The sequence below is a fragment of the Erythrolamprus reginae genome, chromosome 12 (assembly GCF_031021105.1).
Source record: "Erythrolamprus reginae isolate rEryReg1 chromosome 12, rEryReg1.hap1, whole genome shotgun sequence".
NCBI classification, from domain to species: Eukaryota; Metazoa; Chordata; class Lepidosauria; order Squamata; family Dipsadidae; genus Erythrolamprus; species Erythrolamprus reginae.
In genome coordinates, this window is record NC_091961.1 from 32,465,713 (window position 1) to 32,493,601 (window position 27,889).

At 42.9% G+C, this 27,889-nt stretch overlaps 3 protein-coding genes across 6 annotated transcripts; 2 read left to right on the forward strand and 1 right to left on the reverse strand.

The window, feature by feature from the left end:
* Positions 1-946: 946 nt before the first annotated feature.
* IL18 (interleukin 18) lies at positions 947-14,163 on the reverse strand. Its single transcript, XM_070765274.1, has 6 exons — positions 14,141-14,163; positions 7,538-7,613; positions 5,780-5,785; positions 4,841-4,990; positions 2,981-3,123; positions 947-1,563 (listed from the first exon to the last, which is right to left on the reverse strand). Exons 1-6 carry the CDS (start codon positions 14,144-14,146, stop codon positions 1,333-1,335), a joined length of 612 nt encoding a protein of 203 aa, XP_070621375.1. The 5' UTR covers positions 14,147-14,163; the 3' UTR covers positions 947-1,332.
* On the forward strand, positions 7,780-15,153 carry TEX12 (testis expressed 12). Of its 4 annotated transcripts, none has more exons than XM_070765270.1 (6): positions 7,780-8,106; positions 12,047-12,201; positions 13,080-13,142; positions 13,310-13,418; positions 13,499-13,550; positions 14,226-15,153. In XM_070765270.1, exons 3-6 carry the CDS (start codon positions 13,086-13,088, stop codon positions 14,389-14,391), a joined length of 384 nt encoding a protein of 127 aa, XP_070621371.1. In that variant the 5' UTR covers positions 7,780-8,106; positions 12,047-12,201; positions 13,080-13,085; the 3' UTR covers positions 14,392-15,153. The 4 variants fall into 4 exon arrangements, with proteins under 4 accessions (XP_070621371.1, XP_070621373.1, XP_070621372.1 ...); XM_070765269.1 differs by lacking the exon at positions 7,780-8,106 and adding an exon at positions 11,522-11,810; XM_070765272.1 differs by lacking the exon at positions 12,047-12,201 and having other exon boundaries at positions 7,798-8,106.
* Positions 15,154-17,402: 2,249 nt separating this feature from the next.
* Positions 17,403-27,402, forward strand: BCO2 (beta-carotene oxygenase 2). The gene is made up of 12 exons (XM_070765265.1): positions 17,403-17,925; positions 19,579-19,780; positions 20,230-20,441; positions 20,635-20,750; positions 21,196-21,298; positions 22,832-22,963; positions 23,638-23,798; positions 24,193-24,360; positions 24,533-24,670; positions 25,836-26,018; positions 26,120-26,233; positions 26,546-27,402. The coding sequence occupies exons 1-12, from the start codon at positions 17,835-17,837 to the stop codon at positions 26,672-26,674; spliced, it is 1,749 nt and encodes a 582-aa protein (XP_070621366.1). The 5' UTR covers positions 17,403-17,834; the 3' UTR covers positions 26,675-27,402.
* The last annotated feature ends 487 nt before the right edge of the window (positions 27,403-27,889 follow it).

Below are 27,889 nucleotides of genomic sequence, written 5' to 3' on the forward strand. Positions count from 1 at the left end.
TTGTTTGAGTGTTCCCTTTATTTTTTTTTGAGCAGTATATGTTTAAAACGGATGAAAAAAAAATAGATCAGTGCAGAAGCTACGTGGCAAGTTTGGAGAAACCACCTTGTTCAGACATGCCCTGGCATGGCACTTTCAGACGTTAAAAGCAAGAATGAAAGTTCCCCTTAAAAATACTGATGGTGGTTTAGCTGGAACGTTACAGCTCATTCTGATCCCTTATCAGCAGGGAGATAAAATGTCACAAACGGAAATTATGCCTGCATTTGGGTCAGAAAGGCAGTCCAGCCTCTCTCGCATCTTTCATGGGGTTGAACGTAGCACAGGCTGGGTACCCAATGACTGATATGGAGCTTAAAAACAATTTCCATCATAAGCTCTAGAAACTTGCTTTAGAAATAAACAAGATTTCCAATACGGCTGTCCTGTTCTGATATCCTACCTTTCTCTTTGCATTCCCTAATTTCTCTCCCTTATTATTATTTTTTTTTTAAATGATTTGGCTTCCTGATGCTGAGATTGCAACTTGATCTTCATTTAGAAAGAGATTACGATCTTGATCTTGGCCTTTTGGAGAGAGAAAAAAAACTTTATTTTTCTCTTAGTCGTTTTTTGAGAAATGTATGTGGGAGTTTCCTTGCATTATGAAATGTATTTGTTATTTACAATGGGCTAAAATAATATAGTATTTGAATAAAGCAAAAACAAATTATTAAACTTTTGCACACTTAGAATAGGTTATTAAGATGATACCCCACAGGACAGTTTAAAAAAAAAATGGAAAACAAAACTTTCCGATTTATAAATCTGTCCGTTTGCCAGTGAACAAACGCAAGTGATCCTTGACGTTTGGTCACACTTGGGACCAAAAAATGGTTGTTAAATTGAGTTGCACAACATATAAAAATGTATAAATACTTTCAGGAAATAATAACAAAACAACTTCTGGATTGATTTTTAGTTATTATTAAAAACATAACATCTCAATTTAAAAAATATGCCTTAGCCTAGATAAGGTCTGAAATGGTGACATTCCATTAGATTTAGCTAGCATTTTTTTGTTTAGTTATTGTCTACTTTTTAAAAATGTACTTATTGGTAAGTGAGATTTCTTGCAAAGCTGTGGACATTTGTGTGGCTTTTCGAGTGCAATTATGCCTAATTTTAGATAGTGTTGATTAGACAAACCCACTGATCAGCTTTTCAAATATTAAGCAAGGAAAGTGAGCCATTTTATAACATGTCCCATATGCTAAATCAGCCATTTCTTTAAAATTTGCACTTTTTTTTGCGTCTTGCAATCTCTTTTCCTTTTTTACTTGGGTTTCCTTGTCAGGGGAATGCACCGTGGAAGAGCTTGATGAATTCATCCACTTCATCTGGCGGGTCTACCTTCTTGACCACCAGCCTGGGCCTATCGCTGACTTCGTCAAAGGCTAGGAAATGGCCACGTTCCAGAGCAGATTCGAACTTGTAGAATTGTTGGCTGCCGCTCGAAAACCGTGTTTTGATGAAGATGATGTTGCTGGTGTCTCCTGCGATGTATTTGGGAATTGGCCCTGCCTGAAATGAAGACCAAACCATTCTGAAAGGGACGCCCAGCACTTAAAAAGAGAAAATACACTAGCCAGAATTCATGATGCTTCCTGCAAAAGACCTCAGAGAGCCCAGGATTGGGCTAGAGAGCTGGTTTGGTGCTGAAGCTGTTTGATGGGAGAGAGGCTGCTTTCTCTTTAAACCAATTCTGTTCATTTTGCTTTGTCCCAAAGGTGGTTTTTCAAAAGGCAACTGGACTTCGTTTTTTTCCTTGAAATTTCATTTTTTATCCAAGAAACATTTTCATTTTGGTTCAGGAAAAATGAAAGTCCAGTTCCCTTTTTAAAAAGCTAGCTTTGGGACAATCATGACTTGGATAACTGAGAATCTCCATAATTCCAAAACTTTGATTTAATTTAAAGTTTTAATTTTAATTTAGTTTTGTCTTGAATCCCATCCAAGCAACCAATTTGGGCCTTCTATAGCCATAGTGGGTGGGTGGACAATTAATTGGGAGTAACTGGAACAGTTACCTATCCGCCAATATCCAATAATACTCCAATGGTTATTAGTACTATGAACTTTACTGAGTCCACCACCACTAACCAAGATCTCCACTTTATTTGCAGGTACGGTTTGGTTAGGTTAATCCAGAATTCACAGGGACAGTGCATGATCAAACTCCGTACTGAATATGAACTATAGTTTGGCATTAGCTCTGAAATCAGTCTTAATAAATATGATCACAATGCCCTTGGCTAAGATTAAAGTCTATTTAATTATTTTTTAAACTCAGGTCTTTGCAGATGCATCCAAGTTATCTTAAAACTTTTAAGAACTGGCTGTCTTTAAAAAAACCCACCCTTTCTCTGCTGTAATCAAAGCTAGCACCAAAATCATAGTCAGGCTATAATCTCCCTTGTCTCTAGATTCAATGGTTCCCAAACTTTCTAATGCCGTGACCCCTTAATACTGTTCCTCATGTGGTGGTGACCCCCAACCATAAATCTAGCACCAGTTCTCCTAACAGAGCTTTAAGCTGATTGGCAGGAAAGTCAGAGGGACACGCCCACTGTCAAAGCCTGATGGGTCGGAGTGTAAAAATAGGTTCCAAGGCGCCAGAATAGAAACTTTAGTTCCTAACACCAGGGGAAATTTGTTTTTTCCCCCCAGGGTCTTAGGTGACCCCTGTGAAACGGTTGTTCGACCTCCAAGGGGGTCCTGACCCCCAGGTTGAGAACTACTGCCATAAAGTTTTTATTTTTAAAACAATTTATAGCAAGGACTGTAGCCAGCCTCAGGAAGCAAAGCCAGCAATAATTGCACCAACCATCCAGATAAGGAGTATCTAAGTATCTAAGATCACAGAATTCCCAACTTAACAATAAACAATAAAGCCCAGTCAATTAAGCTTTCGGCCCAACTCCAGTTGGCAAGAGCCTACCTTAAAATTCACCTTCATTTTGTTTTCCTTTCTCTCCACAAACATGTGGTAAATCTGGCTGTTATATTCCACAGTGAAGGCTACGGACAGTCCCTTTGGCTTGGAGTCTTGGTAACTATGGATGTCAAATTTGATTCCTGACACTGCAGGTAAAAGAACAAGAGGTTTGAATAGAGTCGAGTAAATAATGAATAGAATAGAATTAGAATAGAATAGCAGAATAGAATAGAATGTGGAATAGAGTAGAGTAGAAAATAGAATAGTAGAATAGAATAAAGCAGGAGAAGGAATAGAATAGAGTAGAATAGAGTAGAATAGTAGAATAGAACAGAATAGCCGCTCTGGGTCCTCAGAGGGGCAGCATGCAAGTCTAATAAATATTAATAAGAATAAGAATTAGAATAAAATGTGGAATAGAGTAGAACAGTGATGGTGAATCCTGTTTTGCTTGGGTGCCAAAAGGGTGCGTGCACACATGCTCATACCCATAATGCAATGTGTTCAGGCCTCATTGAAGCCTCCAGACTTCCGTTAGGCCTGTTGGGCTGTTTTTTGCCCTCCCCAAGGTTCAAGAGGCTTTCCTGAAGCCCGGGGATGGTGGAAACAGCCTCCTCCCACCCTCCAGACGGCCGAAAACCAGCTGGCCATCATGTACATGCGCGCTGGAGCTGACATAGGGCAACGCCTCGCGTGCTCTCAGATACGGCTCCGCATGCCACAGATTTGCCATTACAGGTATAGAATAATAACTTTATTGTCACTTTGAATGTACACTGATCGACGTACATTAAAATGCACACAGCTCTTAAAGGGTCAACACCTCCAGTAGTAGTAGTAGTAGTAGTAGTAGTAGTAGTAGTAGTAGTAGTATCCCCCACGAAAGTCAAAGGACCACTGTGTACTCTGAATGCAGCTTTTTCAAAGCTTTTTTCCAGCCCTAACGGGAGCTTTTTCCTGTTTGCAGGCTTGTTTTCATTGTTAGTCGCTCCGAAAAAGTTTTTTTCATCCCTAAAATAAAATAATGTGCTGACGTTGACCAGACTAAGGACGCCAGCTAGATGAATACCTGGTAGGCATATTATTTTACATATTTTCCTCCCCCAAAACTAAGGTGTGTCTTATACTCCGAAAAATACGGTAAATAAATGAATACAAAATTATGCCCACATATATGACAGAGAGAAGAAAACAATCTAATTCAGATGTGAGAAATACGAATCTTGCGAGTTCACAAGACAGATGGCACAAGGGAACAAAGTTGTTCCAGAATCTGGTAGTACAGCTAGAAATGGAAAGGTTTTTTCTTGCGAGAGTCTAGCAATAGATAAAATCACCACCAATTTGGCTATCACTTTCTCCCGTGAATGTCTGTAAGGAAGGTTTCTTAGTCCAAAAATTACTCAATGCATGCCATCAATGTTAAAAGCCTGGTGCAGGGTTGTTTTTTTTAAATTATTTGATTAAGAGGAGAGCACTTGTTAAGACATGCCATAAATGATCTGGAAATGACTGAAAGAAAGGAAGCCATAAAATTTCAATAATTTTTGTGGCTTATTTAAATATTTTTCTGACCTTAAGAACTGCCTTGACAATCTATGAGGAAACAGGTTTCACTCAGGAACCCTGCATGTTCCAATAATCAACCCTTATGATGCATAACTTTTTCTCCTAATGTAATTATTTATCCACATCACTTTTACAAAGCTGTTTTCAGCCCTGACTGCAGTGACTGGTCTGCAACCTGCTTTTCTTCCCAAGTTCTTTTCCTGGGACATGAAACAGGAGGGGGGGGAAAAAGAAAACAGAATGAGACCCTTTTAATCTGTTCAGACATTCAGAAGTGCAAAACTGCCACTGTACCGTTCAGAATCTCCTGGTCTGTAATGCGTTGAAATATTGCAGTGGAATCTTCATCAGCTGGCTGTGCTACGAGCACGTGATTATTTGGATTTCGGAAGATTTGGGCACGTTCACATTTTCCTGATTTGTTCCAGCTGTCTGTTTGTAAAACTTAGAAGAAGATGATAAATCTGATGTCAGAACAGGGAGTACATTAATTCTTCTGGAATGTAATTGCACATTAATTTTTAAAAATATAAATATATAACCCCATGAATAGTGATCCCCCCCAATAGTTACAACATTGCAGATAAAAGCCAATGGGGAAATGGCTCCCCATCTTTCTTTCTTTCTTCCTCTTTTCTCTCTCTCTTTTTCCTTCTTTCTTTCCCCCTCTTTCTTTCTTTCTTTCTTCTCTCTCTTTTTCCTTCCTTCTTTCCCCCTCTTTCTTTCTTTCTTTCTTTCTTTTTTCTCTCTCTTTTCCCTTCCTTCTTTCTTTCCACTTCTTTCTTTCTTTTTTCCCTCTTTTCCCTTCCTTCTTTCCCCTCTTTCTTTCTTCCTTTCTTTTCTCTCTCTCTTTTTCCTTCCTTCCTTCTTTCTTTCCCTTTCTTTCTTCTTTCTTTCCCCCCTTCCTTCCTTCCTTCCTTCCTTCCTTCCTTCCTTTCTTTTTCATGATATTTATATGCAGCCCAACTCCAGAAGGACTTTGTGGAGTTGATGCTATAATGCAGGGCTGTCTGCAAACTTGGCCACTTTTAACACTTGCGGACTTCAACTTCTGGCTGGGGAATTCTGGGAATTGAAGTCCACAAGACTTAAAAGTGGCCAGGTTTGCAGACACCCCAACTGTAATGCACGAATGTATGAAATAGCAATTAGAAAGAAAACTGTCACGTTTTTAAAAAAGAAAAGAAACCAAAGCCAGCATTTCTGGTTGAGAGAAGTGTTTGCACTGCTCACCTTGTTCTGTTTCAGCAGCAGGCCAGCGGGAGAGAAAGAAGGAGGGGGGGAAAGAGAAAGAAAAGATGAAATAATTATCTATCTGTCGTTCTGCCCCCCCCCCCATTCCCTGCCCAGAATAACATAGGTAACCCAGCTGTAGGCTTCCTTCCTTGCTCTAGGACAGTGATGGTGAACCTATGGCACAGTTGCCACAGGTGGCACATGGAGCCATATCTGCTGGCACACAAGCTGTTGCCCTGGCTCAGCTCCAATGTGTGCTGACCCGCTGATTTTGGGCTCACACAGAGGCTCTGGGAGGGTGTTTTTGGCTTCCAGAGAGCCTCTGGGTGGGATGGGGAGGGCAGTTTTACCCTCCCCTGGCTCCAGGGAAGCCTTTGGCAGACCTGGGCAAGGGGCGGCCTGCAGGCCACATCTGGCCCACCCGCTGTCTGTGACCGGCCAACCCGCTATCTGTGACCGGTCCGCAGAGGTTGGGGTCCGCTCCAGTGCGAGGATGAAATAGCGCACCATATCTGCCGGGACTCCTCTGGTTCCTGCTTTTCTGATTAATCCTGAGGAAAGCAGGAACCGGAGGAGTCCCGGCAGACGCGGTGAGCTCTTTCATCCTCGCACTGGAGCGGACCCCAACCTCCTACCAAGCACAGAAACCATGCAAACACTCCAGCGCAGTGACTGTGGTGCACCGTGTTGCCGTAAAGCAAACAATTAGGGGTCTGTAGAGTGGGTCTGGGTGTTTTGGTCAGGCCAGGGTCTGGGTCTTTACGGTATTGGGAAGCACTGCGTTGATTAGGTTAGTCCGGCCCTCTAAAACCATCCCAATTTCTCATGTGGCCCCATGGCAAAATTAATTGCCCACCCATGCTTGGAGCCTAAGCAGGGTGAAACACAAGTCTACTGGGCCCACCAGAAGTTGGGAAAGAGGCCATTTCCTGCGTGCAGAGGGCCTCCTGGGGGTGGGGGAACCTGTTTTTGCCCTTCACAGGCATTGAATTATGGGTGTGGGCACTCTGGCATGTGCGATAGCGCACGCCCATGCTCTTTTGGCACCCAAGGAAAAAAAAGGTTCACCATCACTGCTCTAGGAAAATCCCTCCCGGGAGTTGAGAGAGTTCATCCCACTATCTGAATTATTTTTCAGGCTGCACAGCTTCCTCATTCCAGGGCAGGAAGAAGCCTTGCCTGGGCTGGTCAGGGATTCACCTCCTCAGCCTGGCAGGATGGAAGGGCTCTGTTTGGGCACGGCAGGGCAGCCCAGAGCCCAACGGCTACTTCAGCTTCAACCACAACAACACAGGAGCACACAACAGATACAAACTAAATGTAAACCACTCGACAGCAGGAAATACAACTTTAGTAACTGAGTAGTTGATGCATGGAACTTAGTACCAGACTCTGTGGTATTCTCACCTAAGCCCCAAAACGTTACCTTTAGACTATCCACTGTTGACCTCACCTGATTCCTAAGAGGTCAGTAAGGGGCGTGCATAAGTGCACCAGTGTGCCTTCCATCCCCTGTCCTGATGTTTCTTTATTTTTTACTAGTTTCATGTATACCAATATTATTATTTAGAAACATAGAAACATAGAAGATTGACGGCAGAAAAAGACCTCCTGGTCCATCTAGTCTGCCCTTAGACTATTTCTAATGCTTTTTTCTATTTTTTTTTCCTTTTACTAGTTTCATGTATATAAATATTCTTATATCTTCCCATACTTGACAAAACGAATGAATGAACAAACCCAGGATGAAATTACCTTCGAAGTAGAGATTGCCTTCGGGGTCCAAAATCACCGGCAGCATCTGGATCATATCGCTGCACATCTTGGCTCTCTGCGGGTGGAGGAGGAGATTGGGTGGCTCCGGTTAATCGATTGAATTTGAATGCAATGGGTTCGTATTGGGAAGGAGGAGGAGGAGGGCAGGCGGCCAGCGCTTGGTTTATTGGCATCCTCCTCTGCCCGCTGCCCGCCCGCCCAGAGGAAGCTGAAAAACCGGTTCTCGGGACAGGGCTGGGAAGGCGCCTCCATTGCCGCTTCCCGCGCTCGCCACCCGTCCCCGCGCTGCCCCCTCCCAGGGCTGGTTGGATGGACCGCCGCCCCGCGCCCCAGCCGGGGAAGGACCCACCTGCCCGCCTGCCTGCCCAGAGCTCGGAGTGCGGCCGGGGAGCAGCGGAGATGGCCGGGAAGCGCTGCGCTCCGCCTCCGCCCGTCCCCTGCTGCCCCGCCGGAGGGCGACCCGCCCCAGGACTTTCCCCGAGGAGGAGGAGGACGAGGAAGAGCCGGGCGCTCCGTTCCCACGCGCCCGCCTCGGGGATGCTTGGCAGGTGCGGCTGGCTGCCTTTTTGGGCTCGTCGGGCAGAAGCGGCCCCTTCGGCCCTCCGGGAAATACTCCGCCCAAAGGAAGCGGGGGCCCGTTCTCCTCCTCCCGGGAGGAGCTCCTGCCTTCTGCGGGGGATGCGGGCGAAGAGGGGGCTCAGCCCGGTCCCAAAATCAGTGGGAAGGAGAGAGAGGGGAGGAGGAGGAGGTCCTACAAATCTAATCAATCAATCAAATAGTCCTTGCTTAGGATGGCCTGTTTGTTTCATTTAATACAGTGGTTCCTCTACTTAAGAACTTAATTCCTTCCCTGACCAGGCTCTTAAGTAGAAACGTTTGTAAGAATAGAATAGAATAGAATTCTTTATTGGCCAAGTGTGATTGGACACACAAGGAATTTGTCTTTGGTGCAGATGCTCTCAGCGTACATAAAATAAAAAGAGACATTTGTCAAGACTCATGTGGTACAACACTCAATGATTGTCATAGGGGTCAAACCAATGAAGAAACAATATTAATAAAAATCTAGGATACAAGCAACAAAGTGACAGTCATACAATCCTAAGAGGAGGAAATGGGTGATAGGAATGATGAGAAAAACCAGTAGAAATAGAAGTGCATGGTTAGTAAAAAATCTGAGAGTGTTGAGGGAATTATTTGTTTAGCAGAGTGATGGCGTTCGGGAAAAAACTGTTCTTGTGTCTACTTGTATTGGTGTGCAGTGCTCTGTAGGGACATTTTGAGGGTAGGAGTTGAAACAGTTTGTGTCCAGGATGCGAGGGGGTCAGTCAATATTTTCCCCGCCCAGAAGAAGCAATTTTTCCCATAGGAATCAACGTAAAAGCAAATAATGTGTGCAAACCCATTGGGAAAGAAATAAAAGCTCGGAATTTGGGTGGGAGGAGGAAGAAGAGGAGAAGGACAGTCACTGCCAAAGGAAGAAGGTGAGGGGAGGGGAATAAAAAAAATCCAAAACTTTAAGGCTTAAAATAAAAAGAGGGACTCTGAGGTGGCAAGGAGGAGCACGCGCCTCCCATACACCCGCCGCGAGGCTGCCTCCCATACTCTGCGACAGAGAGAGAAGCCCAGGGGGAATGACAGGAAACTGGCCGGGCCTTCGTGCCGCTCTCAAATTTCCTGGGAATTTTTTCCAGGCGCAGATTTTAAGTAGAAAATGGTTCTTAAGAAGAGGCAAAAAAAATCTTGAACATCCGGTTCTTATCTAGAAAAGTTCTTAAGTAGAGGCGTTCTTAGGTAGAGGTACCACTGTATTTGATCTTCTATTTGCGGGAACTTTTGGGACTCCTTCAGAGAACATCTTTGCCCATCTCAATGCATAGATGGATCAGAACAGAGCCTGCTAAAAACCTCCTGCGCACTACACTTTATAAATAAGCCCAAGAAAAGCCTAAAATGGCACAGATTCTCTCTGAGGGACTTCCCACAAGGGAGAAAGCATTGATCTACCCTCAAAGGCTTTGTGTTCATTTCATTCCTGCAAACAGCATCTTCTCCAGAAGTTATCTCTAGGAGTTCATGAGCCCCATCATCCTAGCTTCTCTTCAACCCCTGCTTCTGGATTTATAGCCCATAGTTAACTTTATAGCCTACTCAAACTCTTTTTTCCAGTTAAATCATGTCAGCAGAATCATACTCGTTGTTTTTTAAAGAATTGTGACATTTGAACTTATATTGACTTCTGTATTTTGTTATTTCCCATCGTTCTGACACATTTCTTTCTGGCAGGGTGGCTTTGTCTCTTCCTGAATGCAGGGTGATACGAGTGACCCTCTGTCATCAGTGTCCTTGTGAAATTATTTGGAAATCTCTCCTAAAAACATAGAAACATAGAAGATTGAGGGCAGGAAAAGACCTCATGGTCCATCTAGTCTGCCCTTATACTGTTTCCTGTATTTTATCTTAAGATGGATGTGATTTTTTAAAACCCTCTCTTTCAGGAACTAGGAGCATTCCCTAGGTATGCCCATGTTACACCAACACTCCGCAGTCTGCATTGGTTGCCCATCAGTTTCTGGTCACAATTCAAAGTGTTGGTTATGACCTATAAAGCCCTTCATAGCACTGGACTAGAATATCTGCAAGACCGCCTTCTGCCACACGAATCCCAGCGGCCGGTTAGGTCCCACAGAGTTGGCCTTCTCCGGGTCCCATCGACTAAACAATGTCGTCTGGCGGGACCCAGGGGAAGAGCCTTCTCTGTGGCGGCCCCAACCCTCTGGGACCAGCTCCCCCAGAGATTAGGATTGCCCCCACCCTCCATGCCTTTCATAAACTCCTTAAAACCCACCTCTGCTGTCAGGTATGGGGGAACTGAGACATCTCCCCTTGCCTATGTAGTTTTATTTATTTTTATTTATTTTGTCAAGCAATTATAGGGTGATAATTTGTACAAATAAAACATTAGATAAGTAATGATAACAAGTAACAAAAGAAAACAATAGGTATGGTATGTTTGTGTGTATGATTTTTAAATAATGGGGCTTTTAGACTTTTAATGTTACATTTCTTATTTTAGACTTTTAATATTAGATTTGTCACTGTATATTGTTTTATCACTGTTGTGAGCCGCCCCGAGTCTGCGGAGAAGGGCGGCATACAAATCTAATTAATAATAAATAATAATAATAATAATAATAATAATGTATGTATGATTGGTTCTTTAAATTGGGGTTTTTTAGATTATTTTTAATATTAGATTTGTTTACATTGTCTTTTTATACTGTTGTTAGCTGCCCCAAGTCTTCGGAGAGGGGCGGCATACAAATCTAATAAATAAACAAACAAATAAATAAATAATAATCCAATATATTGTTTCGTTTTTTTAGCTGTTCTTAAGCAAAGAAAATAGTCAAGCCAACTTTGAGAAGCGCTGAGAATGTATCTTACCCCAAGCCATTTAGCTGGTTTTCCTTTGCAAATGTTTCTTTTTTCTTTTAGCCAGAACACAATGATCTTTTTCTATAGCTAAGCTGTAATTCATGCAACTGAACAGAGGGCTATTTAAGGAAGTTCTCTTTAATTCCAGGCTTCTTTTTTGCTTGTCTCCTTAAGATTGTTATTAATATTGATTGTTTCCTCGCTGCTTATTTGACCCCTAGGACAATCATTAAGTGCTGTACCTCATGATTCTTGACAGGTGTCTCTCTTTTTTAAATGTACACTGAGAGCAGACAAATTCCTTGTGTGTCCCATCACGCTTGGCCAATAATATAGAATTATATTTCTGTTTCTATTTATTTAGGAAAACGCCCTTGTTGAGCATCGCACAGCCAGCGCTCGGCAGAGCCAGGCCTGCGCATCGCCTCAGAGTTTCCCGCCAAAACGCCTACCCGCCCCCCCTCCAAAAATTTCTTCTCCACAACCGTCGCCCGGTGAGACGGCGTGGCGCATGCGCGCAGCGTCGGCGGCCTCCTGAACCCGTGTGAGGCGCGCGTTCACACGAGGCGCGCTCGGGAGAGGGGGTCCCCGTCGACCTTTCCCCTAAAACGTGTGCCCCTCAGGGGAATTCCTGCGGGTCTAAAGACTCCCCGCCCCTCCCCACAATTTATCTTGACTCAGACTGGGCTGAGCGGGGGCTACTGGGACCCCCGATTTGGGGGACGGGCCGCACCCCCTCCCCCGAAAGTGTGGGGGAACTGAGAACTCCCATCATCCACAGCCGGGGAGATTATGAAAGCAGGGCTTATTTGGGGTTGGTAAGGGTGAAACATAACAGCCCCCCCCCCCCCCATTTTGCCAGGGCTGGCTTGGGAATTATATTTTTATTATAATTATAAAGATATAAATGAATATATAATATTATAAATATATTAAAATATAAATAATATTTATGTATTAGACTTGGTGGCTCACAGGAAATCTAATAATAAAACACACTAATAATGCTATACTACAGTTTATTTTAATTGTATTTTTTTTAATTTAAAGGGTTTCTGACTCCCCATAATACTCCAGCCAACCTCTAGAAATCCGGGTATATTTTAAAGAGGCAGAAAAGAAGACTCATTCACAAGACATTCTGGAAACTTCTTCCTAAAAGAGTCCAGTAAACTACATGAAAGGACAGGACCCTGCTAGGGCAGGTGGGGTTGCTCTGCGTTTATTTTTATTAAATTTATATGCCACACGTCTTGCTATGGAGAGGCTCACCCTCTGCTGTGCACAGGACTGCCAGTTTTGCACAAAACTTACCTTGTAGTTTAATTTATTTATAAAATAAAAAAATAAAAATAAAGGGGCGTGCGTAAGTGCACCAGCGTGCCTACTGTCTCATCCTAGTTTTTCTTACTAGTATCGTGTTATGTCTTCGTATGCTACCAATATGTACTTGACCAAACGAACAATTAGAGTTGGAAGGGACCTTGTAGATCATCTAGTCTAACCCCTTGCTCAAGCAGGAGCCTCTATACCATCCCAGACAAATGGCAGTCCAATCTCCCTTGAAACTCTCAAGTGTTGGAGTGTTCACAACCTCCGCAGGCAAGCCGTACCACTGGTTGCTTCTGCAAACCACAATTCCTGGCACTAGATCTGGGTCTGGATGGAAGCCCTGCGTTTCTTGAAAATGGGTGGGTGGATGGGAGATACTGTCCATCTTCCCTTTTGTAAGAGGATGGCAAATCTGCAAAGTGCAGCGGTGGTGTGACCCTAAACCTGCTGAGAATACATTCCCTTTGGTGGAATTTGACAACTATCACAGTGCATTATCAGATTCCTGACCACAAAGTTAGGATTTTTCCCACTTAGGTTGCATAAAGGGGTGGCAAAAATCAAATTTTAACAGGCTGCCCTTAGGTGCAAGATATTTTGTTATCTTTTTTCTGAGGTGTGTGTTTGTTTGTGTTTGATTGCACTGGGTCAGTCTGGTAATCTCAAGGTGTGTTTAACATTTTAATTTGTGTGCTGTTATCTAGTGTTCCAGAGATTTCCCACAAATAATGACCTTGTACTTTTTAATCAGGTAACAATGACTACCCTCCTAAAGCCAGATGAATACAAAAATAAGCGTAAAAAGGAAGCAAAGGTGAGGAGTTAGAACTAGGTAGCAATATCATTGCTTAAATTGCAGTAATCTTCCGTGTTCAGTTGATTTAAAATCCTGTGAGTCACGGATACAAAGTAATGGCATGGCTGGGGAAATCCATAGATGTGATTTTTTTAAAAAAATCTTCACTTTTTTTCTTTTTAAAGAATGAAAGTTCAGGAACTGCACAACTGGGTTTTTTTGAAAAAAATGATCCGACTCCTGAAAGCTCCCAGAAATTTCAGAAAACTGATACTCTGGAAACCATTTTAAAGGGTAATATTTTGAAAATTATATTAGCCATTCTTCTTGCTTACATTTACATCCAAATTTTAATTAAATGTTTGTCTCAACAGATACAGGCAAAGAAATCAATGCTCTGTTATCAAAGTATGCACAAATTTTGGGGTAAGTAAATGATTTTACTTTTGACATTTAAAATTTTATTTCTTGAACCCATATTCAGCTATTGATGTAACTGATATTTTCAAAATTGTGTTTTAGTCCTTTTTATTTACTGAAAAGCAAAAACAAGCTAACTGTTTGCACATTGTTTGCACAATACTTTCAGCTAGAAAAACATTTTAAATATGTAACAAGATCCAAAGTTATTTAGTGTCTGTCATCTGAATCAACTTTTAACTATGTAAATACCATTGCTAACATTTGGTAAATCTATTTGCTGCCTTGCTTCCATCAGAATTCTGTGTGTGTGAGAACTGTCTCGTAATAATTCTCAGAAATTGGAGCAGTTTTAGGAGTTGTAGGGAGTTCCAGAGGTGAGCAGAAAAAGAAAAGGCTCCATTATTTCACAAAAATGAATTTCACTCAAAGTGTTCAAAACAAAGCACCAAACTCCCCACATATTGATATAACAAGTAAGCACTTCATATAAGCAGGACACCAGTATATATACCATGAGTTCAGTACTTTCTAACTCAAATTTTATATTTATAAATGAGGAAATATTCTCCTGCTGTATGTATTTAATGGCTTACCTTCATTGCTTTAATTGAAACATTGATACACATTTTAGTTTGTATGTAGCAGTTTAAACTATTTCTTTTCTCTTTATGAACGAAGTGAGAGAGCAGCAATGGATGCTTCATATGTAGAGGAGCTTGAAGGAATCCTGAAAGAAGCTAGTTCTATAGAACATCACCTGAAGCTGAAAAGAGAGAATCTAAGGCACAGTTTTGCAGCAATTGCAGGGCCTCTACAAAACGAAGAGGGTGTATCTGGCAAATGATTTAAGGCGTGCCCGTAACTTGTTCTATTTTATGGGGGAGGGGGAAGCCTTTTAACTTCCATGACACTTAATACTTCTTATTTATTGATTGGGAAAGCAGTTCACAATTTCAAAACAGTATAACATAAAATGAGCATTAGTAGTTCTAATTCAATTATAATTAAGATGCTGGTTTAGAACAGTTACATAGGGTGCTTTTCTATGGAAAGGCTTATCAACCTTTTTTGAATGACATAATGGACTAAAATCTGGTGAGCTTCATCTAAACTGAAGCATGTAATTTCCAATAAGGAAGACAATACCATGAGTCTGACTTATTTTGGCAGATACGTAATCTATATAAAACTCATTTGAATTTCATTTCCATAGGAAAAAGTTATCTGGCTGAGTTACAGTAAAATCCTGGCATATAAACCTTTAATTTTGTCTCGGTTGTATTCGTTATACTTTGAAAAACTTGTACATAAGACCAAAAACTTGTTTTCCCTAAATAGTGTTAGAAAGTGATGTTTTTCTTTCCTTATATTTTATTATTTTGTTCTTTTTCCCCTGTGGAAAAAGAATTCCATTTTATAATGTTGGTGACTTGAAATGAAAAAAAAAATAGAAAGGTAGAAAATTGTAATATTCTTATTTTGCTTGTGCATTATAGACCTTGTCCCAAAATAAAATCATGATTTGATGTTAATCTTACAGGATAATTACTTTATACATATGTATAGGTATTATGATTAAACTGTTCATTATATTTTCCACCTCCAGTATGGTTCCCTTGTTTTTCATTGATTTTGAACATCTAACTGCTATTTTCCTTTCCATAATCTGCTTTCATGTGTTAAGGGGTTAGGGTTGAAGATTATTTCAGCTTAAACCTGCAATATCTGATCAGAATCATTTAATCATTCCTTATTTTCAAATCTTACCGGTTTTATTGTTAAAGGAAAGCATCCCCAATAGATCAGAAACATCCTTCAATTTTGTCCGGCTAGTTTCATGACCAGGCTTAAATCTGTTTCACATTGAATACTTTTGTTGTCATGTCTGGTGCATTGTTCAGAAAATGAATATTTGTATTACTGTCCTATTTATGAATGGTCATTAATCAGAGTAGTGGCTGTAGTCCATGCTTGAAACATCAGGTGAGAAGCTCCCTCAGCTACTTTTGAGCAATAATCCAAGTCACTCCTCTTGTGCAACCCAGACGTGGATCAAAACAAATAGAGGTTTTGTCTCCCAATATAAACACTCCTTCCAAAGTATGGTTTAAGATTTGCCTGGCCCTCATCCAAACACCCTTTGCTCATACTTTGGCTTGTAGGAAAATGGTTAAGTATGAAAGAATTAGGTTATTTTTAGGATTGTATCAGAATAATTGAAGCATTATTTCTTTGAACCTGCAGCAAGATAGGAAGAATACAAAATCATGGAGATATTGTGTGCCCAAAGCATAGATTTGTCACCATAGAGCGTAAAGAAGACTGGCTGAAACAGGTTTAATTACCAATATTTAGCAGCTATAAGCAGACAAGAAATCTGCTGGAGGACAGAGTCCTTAACATACTATGCTTCCCTTGAACTTCTGAAGAAAAGGCAAAGTAAGAGAAACCCCCGCTTTTTGCTCTTAATTTATTAACATCCCGGATAAGACGGAGTGGCTGTGGGTTTTGCCTCCCAAAAACAATTCCATCTGTCCATCCATCACCCTGGGGGGGGGGAATCATTGACCCCCTCAGAGAGGGTCCGCAACTTGGGCGTCCTCCTTGATCCACAGCTCACATTAGAGAACCATCTGTCAGCTGTGGCGAGGGGGGCGTTTGCCCAGGTTCGCCTGGTGCACCAGTTGCGGCCCTACTTGGACCGGGAGTCACTGCTCACAGTCACTCATGCCCTCATCACCTCGGGGCTCGACTACTGTAACGCTCTCTGCAAGGGGCTACCTTTGAAAAGTGTTTGGAAACTTCAGATCGTGCAGAATGCAGCTACTACAGCAGTCATGGGCTTCCCCAAAAATGCCCATGTTACACCAACACTCCGCAGTCTGCATTGGTTGCCGATCAATTTCTGGTCACAATTCAAAGTGTTGGTTATGACCTATACAGCCCTTCATGGCATCGAACCAGAATATCTCCGAGACCACCTTCTGCTGCACGAATCCCAGCGACCGATTAGGTCCCACAGAGTCGGCCTTCTCCGGGTCCCGTCGACTAAACAATGTCGTTTGGTGGGTCCCAGGGGAAGAGCCTTCTCTGTGGCGACCCCGACTCTCTGGAACCAGCTCCCCCCAGAGATTAGAACTGCCCCTACCTTCCTTGCCTTTCGTAAACTCCTCAAAACCCACGTTTGTCGTCAGGCATGGGGGAATTGAGATATCTCCCCTGGGCCTATATAATTTATGTATGGTATGTTTGTAGGTATGTCTGCTTAAAAATGGGGTTTTCTTAACTACTTTAAATTTTAAATTGTAAATTATTAGATTTGTTATGAATTGTTTTATTATGTTGTGAGCCGCCCCGAGTCTACGGAAAGGGGCGGCATACAAATCTAATAAATAGATCGATCGATCGATCAATCAATCAATCTCTGTTGTGGAATACCAAGATTTGGCTGTAATAAACATGGAGAAGAACAGAGAAGGCTGAGGGAAAGTTTAGGAAGAATTTTTAAAAAATGAAGAATGTGAGCAAGACGTTAGTTCTTGTTGATCTTGGTCTGTTCTAAATTGCTAGCAAGAGCCTTGGGGAAAGGAGAGATGGAGACTGCAACTTTGCAGACCTCAAAGCAACGTTTTCCTCCCCTGGGCATTGTTTTCTTACGCCCTCCGCTTGCCTGGCGGAATGCCTTGCCCACTTCAGAAGCAGACTATTGTGAGAAGGGCTTTGATTTCCCTGGGAGAGAAGACAGGCGTTCCCTGGTTTAGGATAGCAGACAAAAATACTCAGAAGGTGGCTGGCATTCTTCAGGAACTCTCACCCGCCAACTGAACTAGTTTCCCTGTGGTTTTGTTCAAAAGTGACATCAAAGTGACAACTAGTCGATTGCACGTTAGTGGCCTGGACTGACCCAGCCTGATTGGTTAATAATTAAATATATTATTAATTCAACAGGTCAGCGATAAACTATGATGCAAACAAATATCTTAACCATGTCAGGTCTCGCAATTCAGGTCTGCTACCATATAATTTTGTCCTCCCCTGAAAAGTGATTTGTCCAAACTTGGCACTGGAGTCTGTGCTCTCCTGTCTCTGCCAATTTAACTAACGCCACCTTGTCTCCCAATCCTGAAAGGAGGAGGCAGGCTTTTATTTTGAAGCGTTGCACTAAGCCAACAGATATTCCTTTGCTGCCCTGCGCCTCATACCAAAGAGCAAGCCTTTGGGTTCTCTCTCTCTGATTGGCAGGCAGTCTCTGGCTATTTGCTGCGTGCTATTTTCTCCCAGCTCAGCATGGAAATACTTTTCCTCCTCGTTTCTTTCCTCGGCTTCCTGCTTCAGAAGGCGATGCTTCCTCTTACGTCTTTGTTGCAATACGTTCCGGGTAAGACCGTTTTTCTTTCCATCTTCTGCTAACAGCAGGGGTTTTTTTTCTAGAAAAAGCTTTGAGCCATGTAAGATCCACAGAGATCCACAGAGATCTCATTGGGGTTAGGGCTGCTTAGGAGGCCAATCCTGATGATTGCACAATATAGGCAGATCTAGAATAGAATAGAATATAATAGAATAGAATTTTTATTGGCCAAGTGTGATTGGACACACTAGGAATTTGTCTTTGGTGCATATGCTCTCAGTGTACATAAAATAAAATATACATTTGTCAAGAATCATGTGGTACGACACTTAATGATTGTCATAGGGGTCAAATAAGCAATGAAGGAGCAATATTAATAAAAATCTTAGGATAGAAGCAACAAGTTACAGTCATACAGTCAACATGGGAGGAAATGGGTGATAGGAATGATGAGAAAAACTAGTAGAATAGAAGTGCAGATTTAATAGAAAGTCTGACAGTGTTGAGGGAATTATTTGTTTAGTAGAGTGAGGGCGTTCGGAAAAAAACTGTTCTTGTGTCTAGTTGTCTTGATGTGCAGTGCTCTGTAGTGACGATTTGAGGGTAGGAGTTGAAACAATTTGTGTCCAGGATGTGAGGGGTCAGTAAATATTTTCCCCGCCCTCTTTTTGACTCTAAGTTTGAATTGCGACGATTCATTCAATCTTGGGACAGCGTGCAAATAATCAACAGGCCTTCCCTTTGCCTGGGTTTCTATTTTTATTTTCCCAACTGATCTGACAGCCCTAGAATGATTTTTTTCAGGATCAGCCAAGAAAGGCGGGTGTAAACATTGTCTCCACAGCCAAATCGCAATGCAAGAACAATAGTTTTTCTACAGAGGAAATTGTTCAAAATATGAAGCACTCTGCTGAACATTTTATCTGCTTTTCCCAGTAGACAAATGTACTGTATGAGCATATTTGTCAATCTGTCAGGATGGAGCTCACATAAGAATTCAGTCAAGAGTTTCAGATGAATTTTCCTATTGGAATTGGCCCAAGAAGGTTTGAGAAGGCTCCTAGACTGTCCCAATATTGAAGGTCATCCAAGTAGACCTCAGTTAGGATCTCCACAGAAACTTGCTGTGGGCAAGACCTTTAGCATGCACTCCTCAACTTATGACCACAATCGAGCCCAAGATCTCTGTTGTTAAGTGAGACTGTTGCTAAGTGAACCTTGCCCTGTTTTATGACCTTCCTGGCCATAGTTAAGTGAAACTTTATAATTAAGCTAGTAATGTGGTTATTAAGTAAATCAGGCTGCTCCCTTGACTTGGCTTGTCAGAAGGTCCTTGAGACCATCATGAATCAATTACCAAGCATGTTTCCTTTATTTGTTCCCTCTTATACTGTGATGTGCTTCAATTAATACATAAGTGTTTCTAGTTCTGAGGTATCATTGTCTCCTTCCCCCCCAATCACGGTATAGTTGATCCCAACCCCAAATTTGCTCTTCTGGGCATGTTCAACCTCCAAACTGAGAATTTTGAAAATAATTCAGGGAAATCTACCTCAATAACCTTGATAAGAAGCATCCTTCTTTCCTCTTACTCGGCCAATTCCTAAATGTGTAGTTGACCTCTGCATAATATGAAGCGGTAACTTTAGTCCTCTTTGTTGATTGCTCATTTTGTCTTTGCAGTAATTAAAAATCTAGTACCCAAACCAAAAACGCTGGTTACTTACAGCCACAAGAAGGGCTTAGAATGCATTTCACCATTATTCTCTACCGTACAAGAAACACCTCAAGCGATCCCAGTAAAACTCCAAGGGCAGATTCCAAAATGGTTGAAAGGAAAGCTACTGAGGAATGGGCCAGGAAAGTTCGAATTTGGACCAGATAGGTACGCCTGTTTTAAATGCTACGGATGCTGCTGTGTGCTCTGCTAAGGATTAAAAAGCCAATAGAGAGTTTTATTCTGGACTGTAGTCTTGATCAACTTTCTCCACTCATGTTCTTCAGTAATTCTACCAATCAATTGTATCTTAGGAAGAAAGAATCCTTGAATACATATTTTCTTGATTTAAGGGTGCTATAATGACAATAAAGGACGTAGCGAAACCTGGTCCAGTAAAAAATTTTTTTGAAGGAGTTGTCTTTAAAAAAGCCTTTTTAACAATTCAAAAATAATATCTTTGCAAAAATTAGTTTTTAAAACCTGATGTGCACTTTGTGTGGGCTTGTATACTAAAAAGGGCATTTTTTGGTTATGTAATAAACAGAATGGATGCTTGGAATAGGTAGAGTAAGCTTTGCACATGGCTAATCTGGATTGGTCTTCTCCACATGAAGGTACAACCACTGGTTTGATGGCATGGCACTCATGCATAAGTTTGAAATCGAGGACGGGGTGGTGAAATACAGCAGCAAGTTTCTCCGGAGTGATTGTTACCTGGCCAACAGCAAGAACAACCGAATCATGATCTCTGAATTTGGCACCGTGGCCATGCCAGATCCTTGCAAGAACATTTTTGAGCGCTTCATGTCAAATTTTGTCTTGCCAAGTAAGTATCATTTTGGGATCAGTTTTGCTCATATTCTGCATCTAAAGTTAGGGCTTTCCATAAGGGAAATGACTCCCCACCCCCCTCCCAATTTTGCCACTCCTCGTACACTTTCAGTATTTTGCCTGGCAATTTGGAAATGCTTTCTGTATTGAATGTATGACTCTCTAATGAGATTGATTTTATGCTGCAGAAGAGACAGACAATTGCGCTGTGAATTTTGCGGTCATCAAAGGCGACTATTTTGTCAGTACGGAGACCAGTCGGATGCACAAGGTGGATCTGGACACACTTGAATCAAAGGGGAAGGTAAAGGAATGGAGCATTCTACCTGGCATTGGGTCAGCCTATTTCACCATCTCATTCACTACTATCCAAATCTGGCTTGACAGGCAGTTTTCCAGGAGCTCGAGAGATGCTGCAGATTCAAAACTAGATCTTCTACAAATTTTCCAATGTTCCCTCCAGATCCAGTAGTAGTTCTGCCCTTCTGGAACAGTTGCTGGGAATCCTAAGTGGGAAAGAGTAGTTGCCCACATCCTACTAGTCATGGCCATCCCACAAAACAGCTTTTAGAGCCAGAAAGAGGACGATAATATTTCACAAAGAATTGTTGAGATCAGGTTCTCTCAACCTGGCTTGGTCCAGATGTGATGCTGACACCTCTCAGGTGGTGTGGGAAATATGAGAGCTTCAGTTCTCTCTGGAAGGGGCCCAACTCAGGTAAGGTGACCTGCCATTTTTGTTCTTGCAGGTGAACTGGAAAAAATACGTTGCGGTGAATGGAGCCACAGCCCACCCCCACTATGATCCAGATGGGACAGTCTACAATATGGGCAACTCTTACGGGACGCACGGTAAGCCCAGATTCTCAGAGGTGAACAGAAGTATCTGACCAGCATTTCAATGTCTGGAATTAGATACTAATCTCAGCGTATGGTTTTGACTTCATTGGGGAGCACTGCTTCCCTTTCCAGCAACCCAGGCTCTTCTTAGATTAGATTAGATTAGATTAGATTTATTGGATTTATATGCCGCCCTCTCCGCAAACTCGGGGCGGCTCACAACAATGGTAAAAACAATACATAATAACAAATCCAATACCCACCAATCCAATTACAATTTTAAGCTAAAAAATTCATAAAAAAACAACCCCAGAATATTAAAAAACAAGCACACAATCAATCTAACACCAAAACAACATGGGCAAGGGGGAGATGTTTCAGTTCCCCCATGCCTGACGGCAAAGGTGGGTTTTAAGGAGTTTGCGAAAGGCAAGGAGGGTGGGGGCAATCCTAATCTCTGGGGGGAGCTGGTTCCAGAGGGTCGGAGCCGCCACAGAGAAGGCTCTTCCCCTGGGTCCCGCCAGACAACATTGTTTAGTTGACGGGACCCGGAGAAGGCCAACTCTGTGGGACCGAACCGGTCGCTGGGATTTGTGCGGCAGAAGGCGTCCCGGAGATATTCTGGTCTGGTGCCATGAAGGGCTTTATAGGTCATAACCAACACTTGGAATTGTGACCGGAAACTGATCGGCAACCAATGCAGACTGCAGAGTGTTGGTGTAACATGGGCATATTTAGAGAAGCCCATGACTGCTCTCGCAGCTGCATTCTGCACGATCTGAAGTTTCCGAACACTTTTCAAAGGTAGCCCCATGTAGAGGGCGTTACAGTAGTCGAGCCTCGAGGTGATGAGGGCATGAGTGACCGTGAGCAGTGACTCCCGGTCCAAGTAGGGCCGCAACTGGTGCACCAGGCGAACCTGGGCAAACGCCCCCCTCGCCACAGCTGAAAGATGGTTCTCTAATGTGAGCTGTGGATCGAGGAGGATGCCCAAGTTGCGGACCCTCTCTGAGGGGGTCAATAATTCCCCCCCCAGGGTGATGGATGGACAGATAGAATTGTCCTTGGGAGGCAAGACCCACAGCCACTCCGTCTTGTCTGGATTGAGTTTGAGTTTGTTAGCTTTTCACACCAAACGGAGAGTTACTTAACAGTCTTCTGACACATCAAAAACATCAGTCAATTCAAAGATGATATAAGTATTTTTTCCCAATGTGTTGATGCATAGGTTTTTATTCAGATGTTACAACACTTTTAACTGGGTCAGAGGACCTGGAAAATGTGAGGTAGCATCTGATGGATCACTTGTCTCAATTCTACACTGGAATGAAGATGAAGTGGCTGCGGATTTTTCTTAAAACACATCATCTTGGTGGCTTTCCAACCTTTGATGGGTGCTGCCCATACCTCAATTCTAAATTCAAGTATTGTTCATAGAAAGCATTGTTTATAGCACACCAGCTCTGCTGAATTCAATTCCCCAAACCACCTGCAGCTCATCAGCTGGAATTGCACTTCCAAAGAGCTGGACTTTCTCTCTTGCAGGCTCCAACTACAACATCGTCCGTGTTCCTCCCCAGAAGTCTCAGCCTAGTGACTCCAGCCTGCAAGGCGCAGAAGTGCTGTGCACCATCCAACCTGAGAACAGAATGAAGCCAGCCTATTATCACAGTTTTGGTGAGAGGACCCTCCTCCTTTTAAGCTGTTGGCCGTCGTTAACTTTACTGGAAATGCCAGAAAGAGGCAGCTAGAGTTGCAAAAGTGAAATGATGGAAAGTGGGCTGATAATTTGGAATGCCACTGATGTGATCTATCACACTGCCGGAATAAAATCAAGTAGAACAGGAAAAGTAATAGGAAAGATTAAATTAATGAAATTCATTGCTCCAAGCCATGAATGATCCATCAGAGCAGTTCATATAAAACAATGGAACATCTTTTGCTAGCTGGTGGCCATAATAAATTGAAATTGAAATCATGCCCTGAGAGGTGCTTTAAAAACAATGTCAGTAAAACTATGAAGCTGAACATAAATTGTGGGCTCCTGGCGGTACCCCAATCACCGGCCTTCCATTGGAAGCTGGAAGGAGGGCTGCATGAATGAAGTCTGGCAATTCCTTTTCTTAAAATTTGTTGATTAAAAAAAGCCTTACATTTGATTCACAGAGTGTTAAATTAGATCATTTGAAATTACTGGCCGTTATGGTGAATAACCTGAAATTGTTTTGGCAACAAAGGACGAAGCCGGCAGGTAGAAAGATAAGGCAACCTTGATGTTGGAAAATTAGATGGAAGAATGGAATCAGCTCTTCACGAAAAGAAGTGGCCCAACTCTTTTCTTTTGTTTCTAGGGATGAGCGAAAACTATGTGATTTTTATTGAGCAGCCCGCCCTAATAAACTTGTGGGAGATCATTACAGCCAATTTTTCTGGGAAATCCTTTCTGGATGGACTGAGTTGGGAGCCTCAGCTAAACACCCGCTTTCATGTCGTGAACAAGCACACGGGGCAGGTGGGTCACCTATTTGGCTGGATCTGGTGACTTCCTGAGATGTCTTCTCTGGGGTCCGCAAGGCCGGGCAGACGAGACTGTTGCTTTTCTCACCCTGGGGGGCGGAAGGTATCAACCAGCAAACCAAAGTTTCCCCAGGTTATTTTGGGGTGACAGCTCCCAGAATGCCTCTGTGCTATTGGCCAAAGTGGCTAGAAGGTTGAGAGAGTTGAGGCCCTGAGATCTAGATAACTTTGAAACTTCTTTGCAGGGCCCGTATGTTAAAATCCTTTCAAGCATCACCCTGATATATAAGCAAAGATTTTAAAGAAGTTGTGCCCAGGACCAATCATTTGGGTGTCCATCCCCCCCAAAGGGCAGGAATTCACTCCCATGTCTCCCCCTCTTGTTGCAGACCTTACCCTTGCAGTACCATAGCAAGGCCTTCTGCTATTTCCATCAAATCAACGCCTTTGAGGACCAGGGCTGCATCGTCCTCGATCTCTGCTGTTTCGATGATGGGAAAGTTTTCGACATCTTCCGACTGCAGAACCTCCACAAGGCTGGAGAAGCCCTTGACCAGGTACCGCTGCTCTGCCCTCCACAAGGTGGGCACTGGTGCTCCAGTCCTAGACAAGGGTGGGAGTCCAAGTAGAAGGAAGGTGAAGTCCTCTTCCCTCTTGGCTGTCCTACTCTTCATCCTTGTGGCGTGGATCTGTTTCTCTGTGCAGTGACCTTTGTTGTTGTCTTGGCAGACCTACAGCATCCTCCCGAAGCCATTTCCACGCCGCTTTGTTCTCCCCATCACAGTGAGCTCCAAGGCATCTGTGGGGCAGAATCTTAACCCTTTGTCCTACACGCTGGCAGAAGCTGTGAAGGAGGGGGATGGGAAGGTGGGTAATATGTGTGTGTGTGTGTGTGTGTAATTTAGAAAGAATGAAAGCATTCTTGTCATCCTTTGAAGCCTCACCATCCTGCAATCAGCAGCTAGCCTTGTGGGCGTTACATAAACGGGATCCTTTTTCCTAAAGACCAACCAAATTAAGCTATCGAGAATTTGGATGGCAGCCATCTTCATAGCCACATGATCAAAATTTGGATGCTTTGCAGTTATGTGACTATCGTTTGCGACTCTCCAACAAAGATTAGATTAGATTTATTGGATTTATATGCCGCCCCTCTCCGCAGACTCGGGGCGGCTCACAACAATGGCAAAAACAGTACATAGTGACAAATCTAATATTTACCAATCTAATTACAGTTTTAGGTTAAAAAATTCATAAAAGCAACCCCAATATATATAAAAAACAAGCACACAATCAATCATACATCGAAACAACATGGGCAAGGGGGAGATGTTTCAATTCCCCCATGCCTGACGCAGGGGTGGGTTTTGAGGAGTTCACGAAAGACAAGGAGGGTGGGGGCAATCCTAATCTCAGGGGGGAGCTGGTTCCAGAGGGTCGGAGCCACCAGAGAAGGCTCTTCCCCTGGGTCCCGCCAGACGACATTGTTTAGTCGACGGGACCCGGAGAAGGCCGACTCTGTGGGACCTAACTGGTCGCTGGGATTTGTGCGGCAGGAGGCGGTCCCGGAGATATTATGGTCCGGTGCCATGAATGGTGTCAATATGGGAAACAGGGCTTAACAACCACGCGATTCACTTTAACAACTGTAGTGATTTGCTTAAGAACGGGGCAGAAGTTATAACATTGGGCGTGACTTAGTTCAGTGTTTCCCAACCTTGGCCACTTGAAGATATCTGGACTTCAACTCCCAGAATTCCCCAGCCAGCGAATGCTGGCTGGGGAATTCTGGGAGTTGAAGTCCAGATATCTTCAAGTGGCCAAGGTTGGGAAACACTGACTTAGTTAACCACCACCTTGCTTACCGATGGAAATTCTGCTTGTAAGTTGAGGACTACATCTTTGAGAAGAGCCCCCCCCCTCAAAGTATTGGGTGCCAGGAAAGGCTCCTGGAGACACCCAGAAAACATCTCCAAATAATAGATGGATAAGGATTCTACGATATAACTGATTCTGCACCGATTCTCTCTAGATCTGGTGCACACCTGAAAGTCTACACAACGAGGACCTCAAAGAAATTGGAGGGGTGGAATTCCCTCACATCAATTACGCACATTACTGTGGGAAAAAATACCGTTATTTCTATGGCTGCGGCTTTGGTCATTTCGTTGGAGACTCCTTGCTCAAGGTTGATACAGAAACCAAGGAGACAAAGGTGAGAAGACAGCAGTGCTTTCCTAGGGTTACTGGTGTGGTGGGGATGGAGTTCCACCTCAAAGGTTCTTGAGTAAAATACTCCTCTGCTTTGCCCACCAGGTGTGGCGTGAGGAAGGGATGTATCCTTCTGAGCCCATATTTGTGCCAGAACCTAACTCTTCAGGGGCAGAAGACAAGGGAGTGATCCTCTCGGTGGTGCTCACTCCAAAGCAGGTAACTTAGGCCTCATGGCCGAGGTCAAAATCTTCTCTCTTTGAATTTATTTATTTATTTATTGGATTTGTATGCCGCCCCTCTCCGCAGAATGTTCCTTTTAGATGGCTGAAAATAAATTTGTCTTGCCTTCTTGTGAACGCTGCAGGGCCTCTGGGCTTCCCACGTGCTGGGACTTTTTGCAGCTCCTCTGTGACCTTCATGGTTTACTTTTCTTCTCTAAAACTCCTAGAAGAGCAGAGGAAGCAGATGCTTTGCACAGGGAAGCAGCACTGAGGAACCGTTGTCCAATATGTCTCTTTTTTATCTCAGAACGAAGGCAGCTTCCTTCTTGTTCTGGATGCGGAGAATTTCACCGAACTGGGACGCACTGAGATCCCGGTCCAGATCCCCTACGGCTTCCACGGGTGCTTCGTCCCCAACAAAGATGCCACCGGTTGAGACAGCAGAGATTCGGGGATCTCCTCCGTGATGTCCAAACAGCTGTGGACAAATTGCTTCCTCCAGATGTGCCTTAATTTCCTAGGCCACCCAATTGGGCTCTACTCCGATTCACAGAGAAATAGCCATTTTTCACATCTAAGTCGAGTTTTTAAATGTAAAGCAAGACGTTTATGATTATGATGCATATTGGTCAGTGGGAAGCGATCGATAATCAGAATAGAGCTGGAAAGGGACCTTGGGGATCTTCTAGTCCAACCCCTTGCACAAGCAGGAGACCCTATATAATTTCCGAGGTGTGGCTGACCTATCTTTTCCTAAAAACCTCCAGTGATGAAGCACACATAGCTGCTGACGGCAAGCTGGTTAATTGTCTTCATTGTTAGGAAATTTCTCCTCAATTCCAGGTTGCTTCTGTCCTTGATTAGTTTCCATCCAGGGTTTCTTGTCCTGCCTTCTGGTGTTTATTACCCACATAAATGAGCTTTTTTAATTTAAAAAGGAGGCCTTGCTAAACATAGTATAGAATAAATTCTTAATTTGTCTATTAATTTCCATTAATTAATATTATTTGGTTGCTTATTTGTACCCGGACTATAAGTGTTGTACCTTATGATTCTGGATGAACTTAGTTTCTTTTTTGTACACTGAGAGTATATGCACCAAAGACAAATTCCTTGTGTGTCCAATCACACTTAGCCAATAAAATTCTGTTCTGTTCTATTCCATTCCATTCCATTCCCTCTTTATTCTATTCTACTTAATTTATGATGGGATATAGTTTGGATTTCCAAGAGGGAGAGACTGCCTCCCAGATAGCAAAGGGGCAGCGGAGTTTGGAAAATTTGGCCGAGAGTTGAACAACGGTTCCTTCCTAGCGATTTCCAGAATTTATCTGCAATTATGCAGATAGCTGTTTTAATCTGGCAGGAGTCAGTCTGTAATTGAAGAATAACAAAGGAAATCACTCTCAAGTAACTCCATGCGTCATTCTTGGTCCTTGGGGCCTGACTATCAGGCTTGAACTTTGCATAAACCTGGCTCAGAGCCCTTCTCACACTGTTGAGAAATCTTGGCAATCGTATTGGATTTTTTTTCCTCTTTGTACCTGGGGCTTCTCAGTCCATTAACCCTTGACCCAATTCAAGCTCTGAAGCCCCGCCTTCTCAAAGTTCTTTGAACCCATCTCTCTGCGAGAGTGGCCATTCTTCATTT

Coding starts and splice junctions, on each gene's coding strand:
- BCO2 (XM_070765265.1), top strand. CDS start 17,835: ATGGAAATACTTTTCCTCCTCGTTTCTTTCCTCGGCTTCCTGCTTCAG. Junction 24,361..24,532: donor CTGGAGAAGCCCTTGACCAG/GTACCGCTGCTC, acceptor TTGTCTTGGCAG/ACCTACAGCATCCTCCCGAA. Junction 24,671..25,835: donor TGAAGGAGGGGGATGGGAAG/GTGGGTAATATG, acceptor GATTCTCTCTAG/ATCTGGTGCACACCTGAAAG.
- TEX12 (XM_070765270.1), top strand. CDS start 13,086: ATGACTACCCTCCTAAAGCCAGATGAATACAAAAATAAGCGTAAAAAG. Junction 13,143..13,309: donor AGCGTAAAAAGGAAGCAAAG/GTGAGGAGTTAG, acceptor TTCTTTTTAAAG/AATGAAAGTTCAGGAACTGC. Junction 13,419..13,498: donor TCTGGAAACCATTTTAAAGG/GTAATATTTTGA, acceptor TTGTCTCAACAG/ATACAGGCAAAGAAATCAAT.
- IL18 (XM_070765274.1), bottom strand. Junction 3,124..4,840: donor AGACCAGGAGATTCTGAACG/GTACAGTGGCAG, acceptor TTTTACCTGCAG/TGTCAGGAATCAAATTTGAC. Junction 1,564..2,980: donor AAATGAAGGTGAATTTTAAG/GTAGGCTCTTGC, acceptor TCTTCATTTCAG/GCAGGGCCAATTCCCAAATA.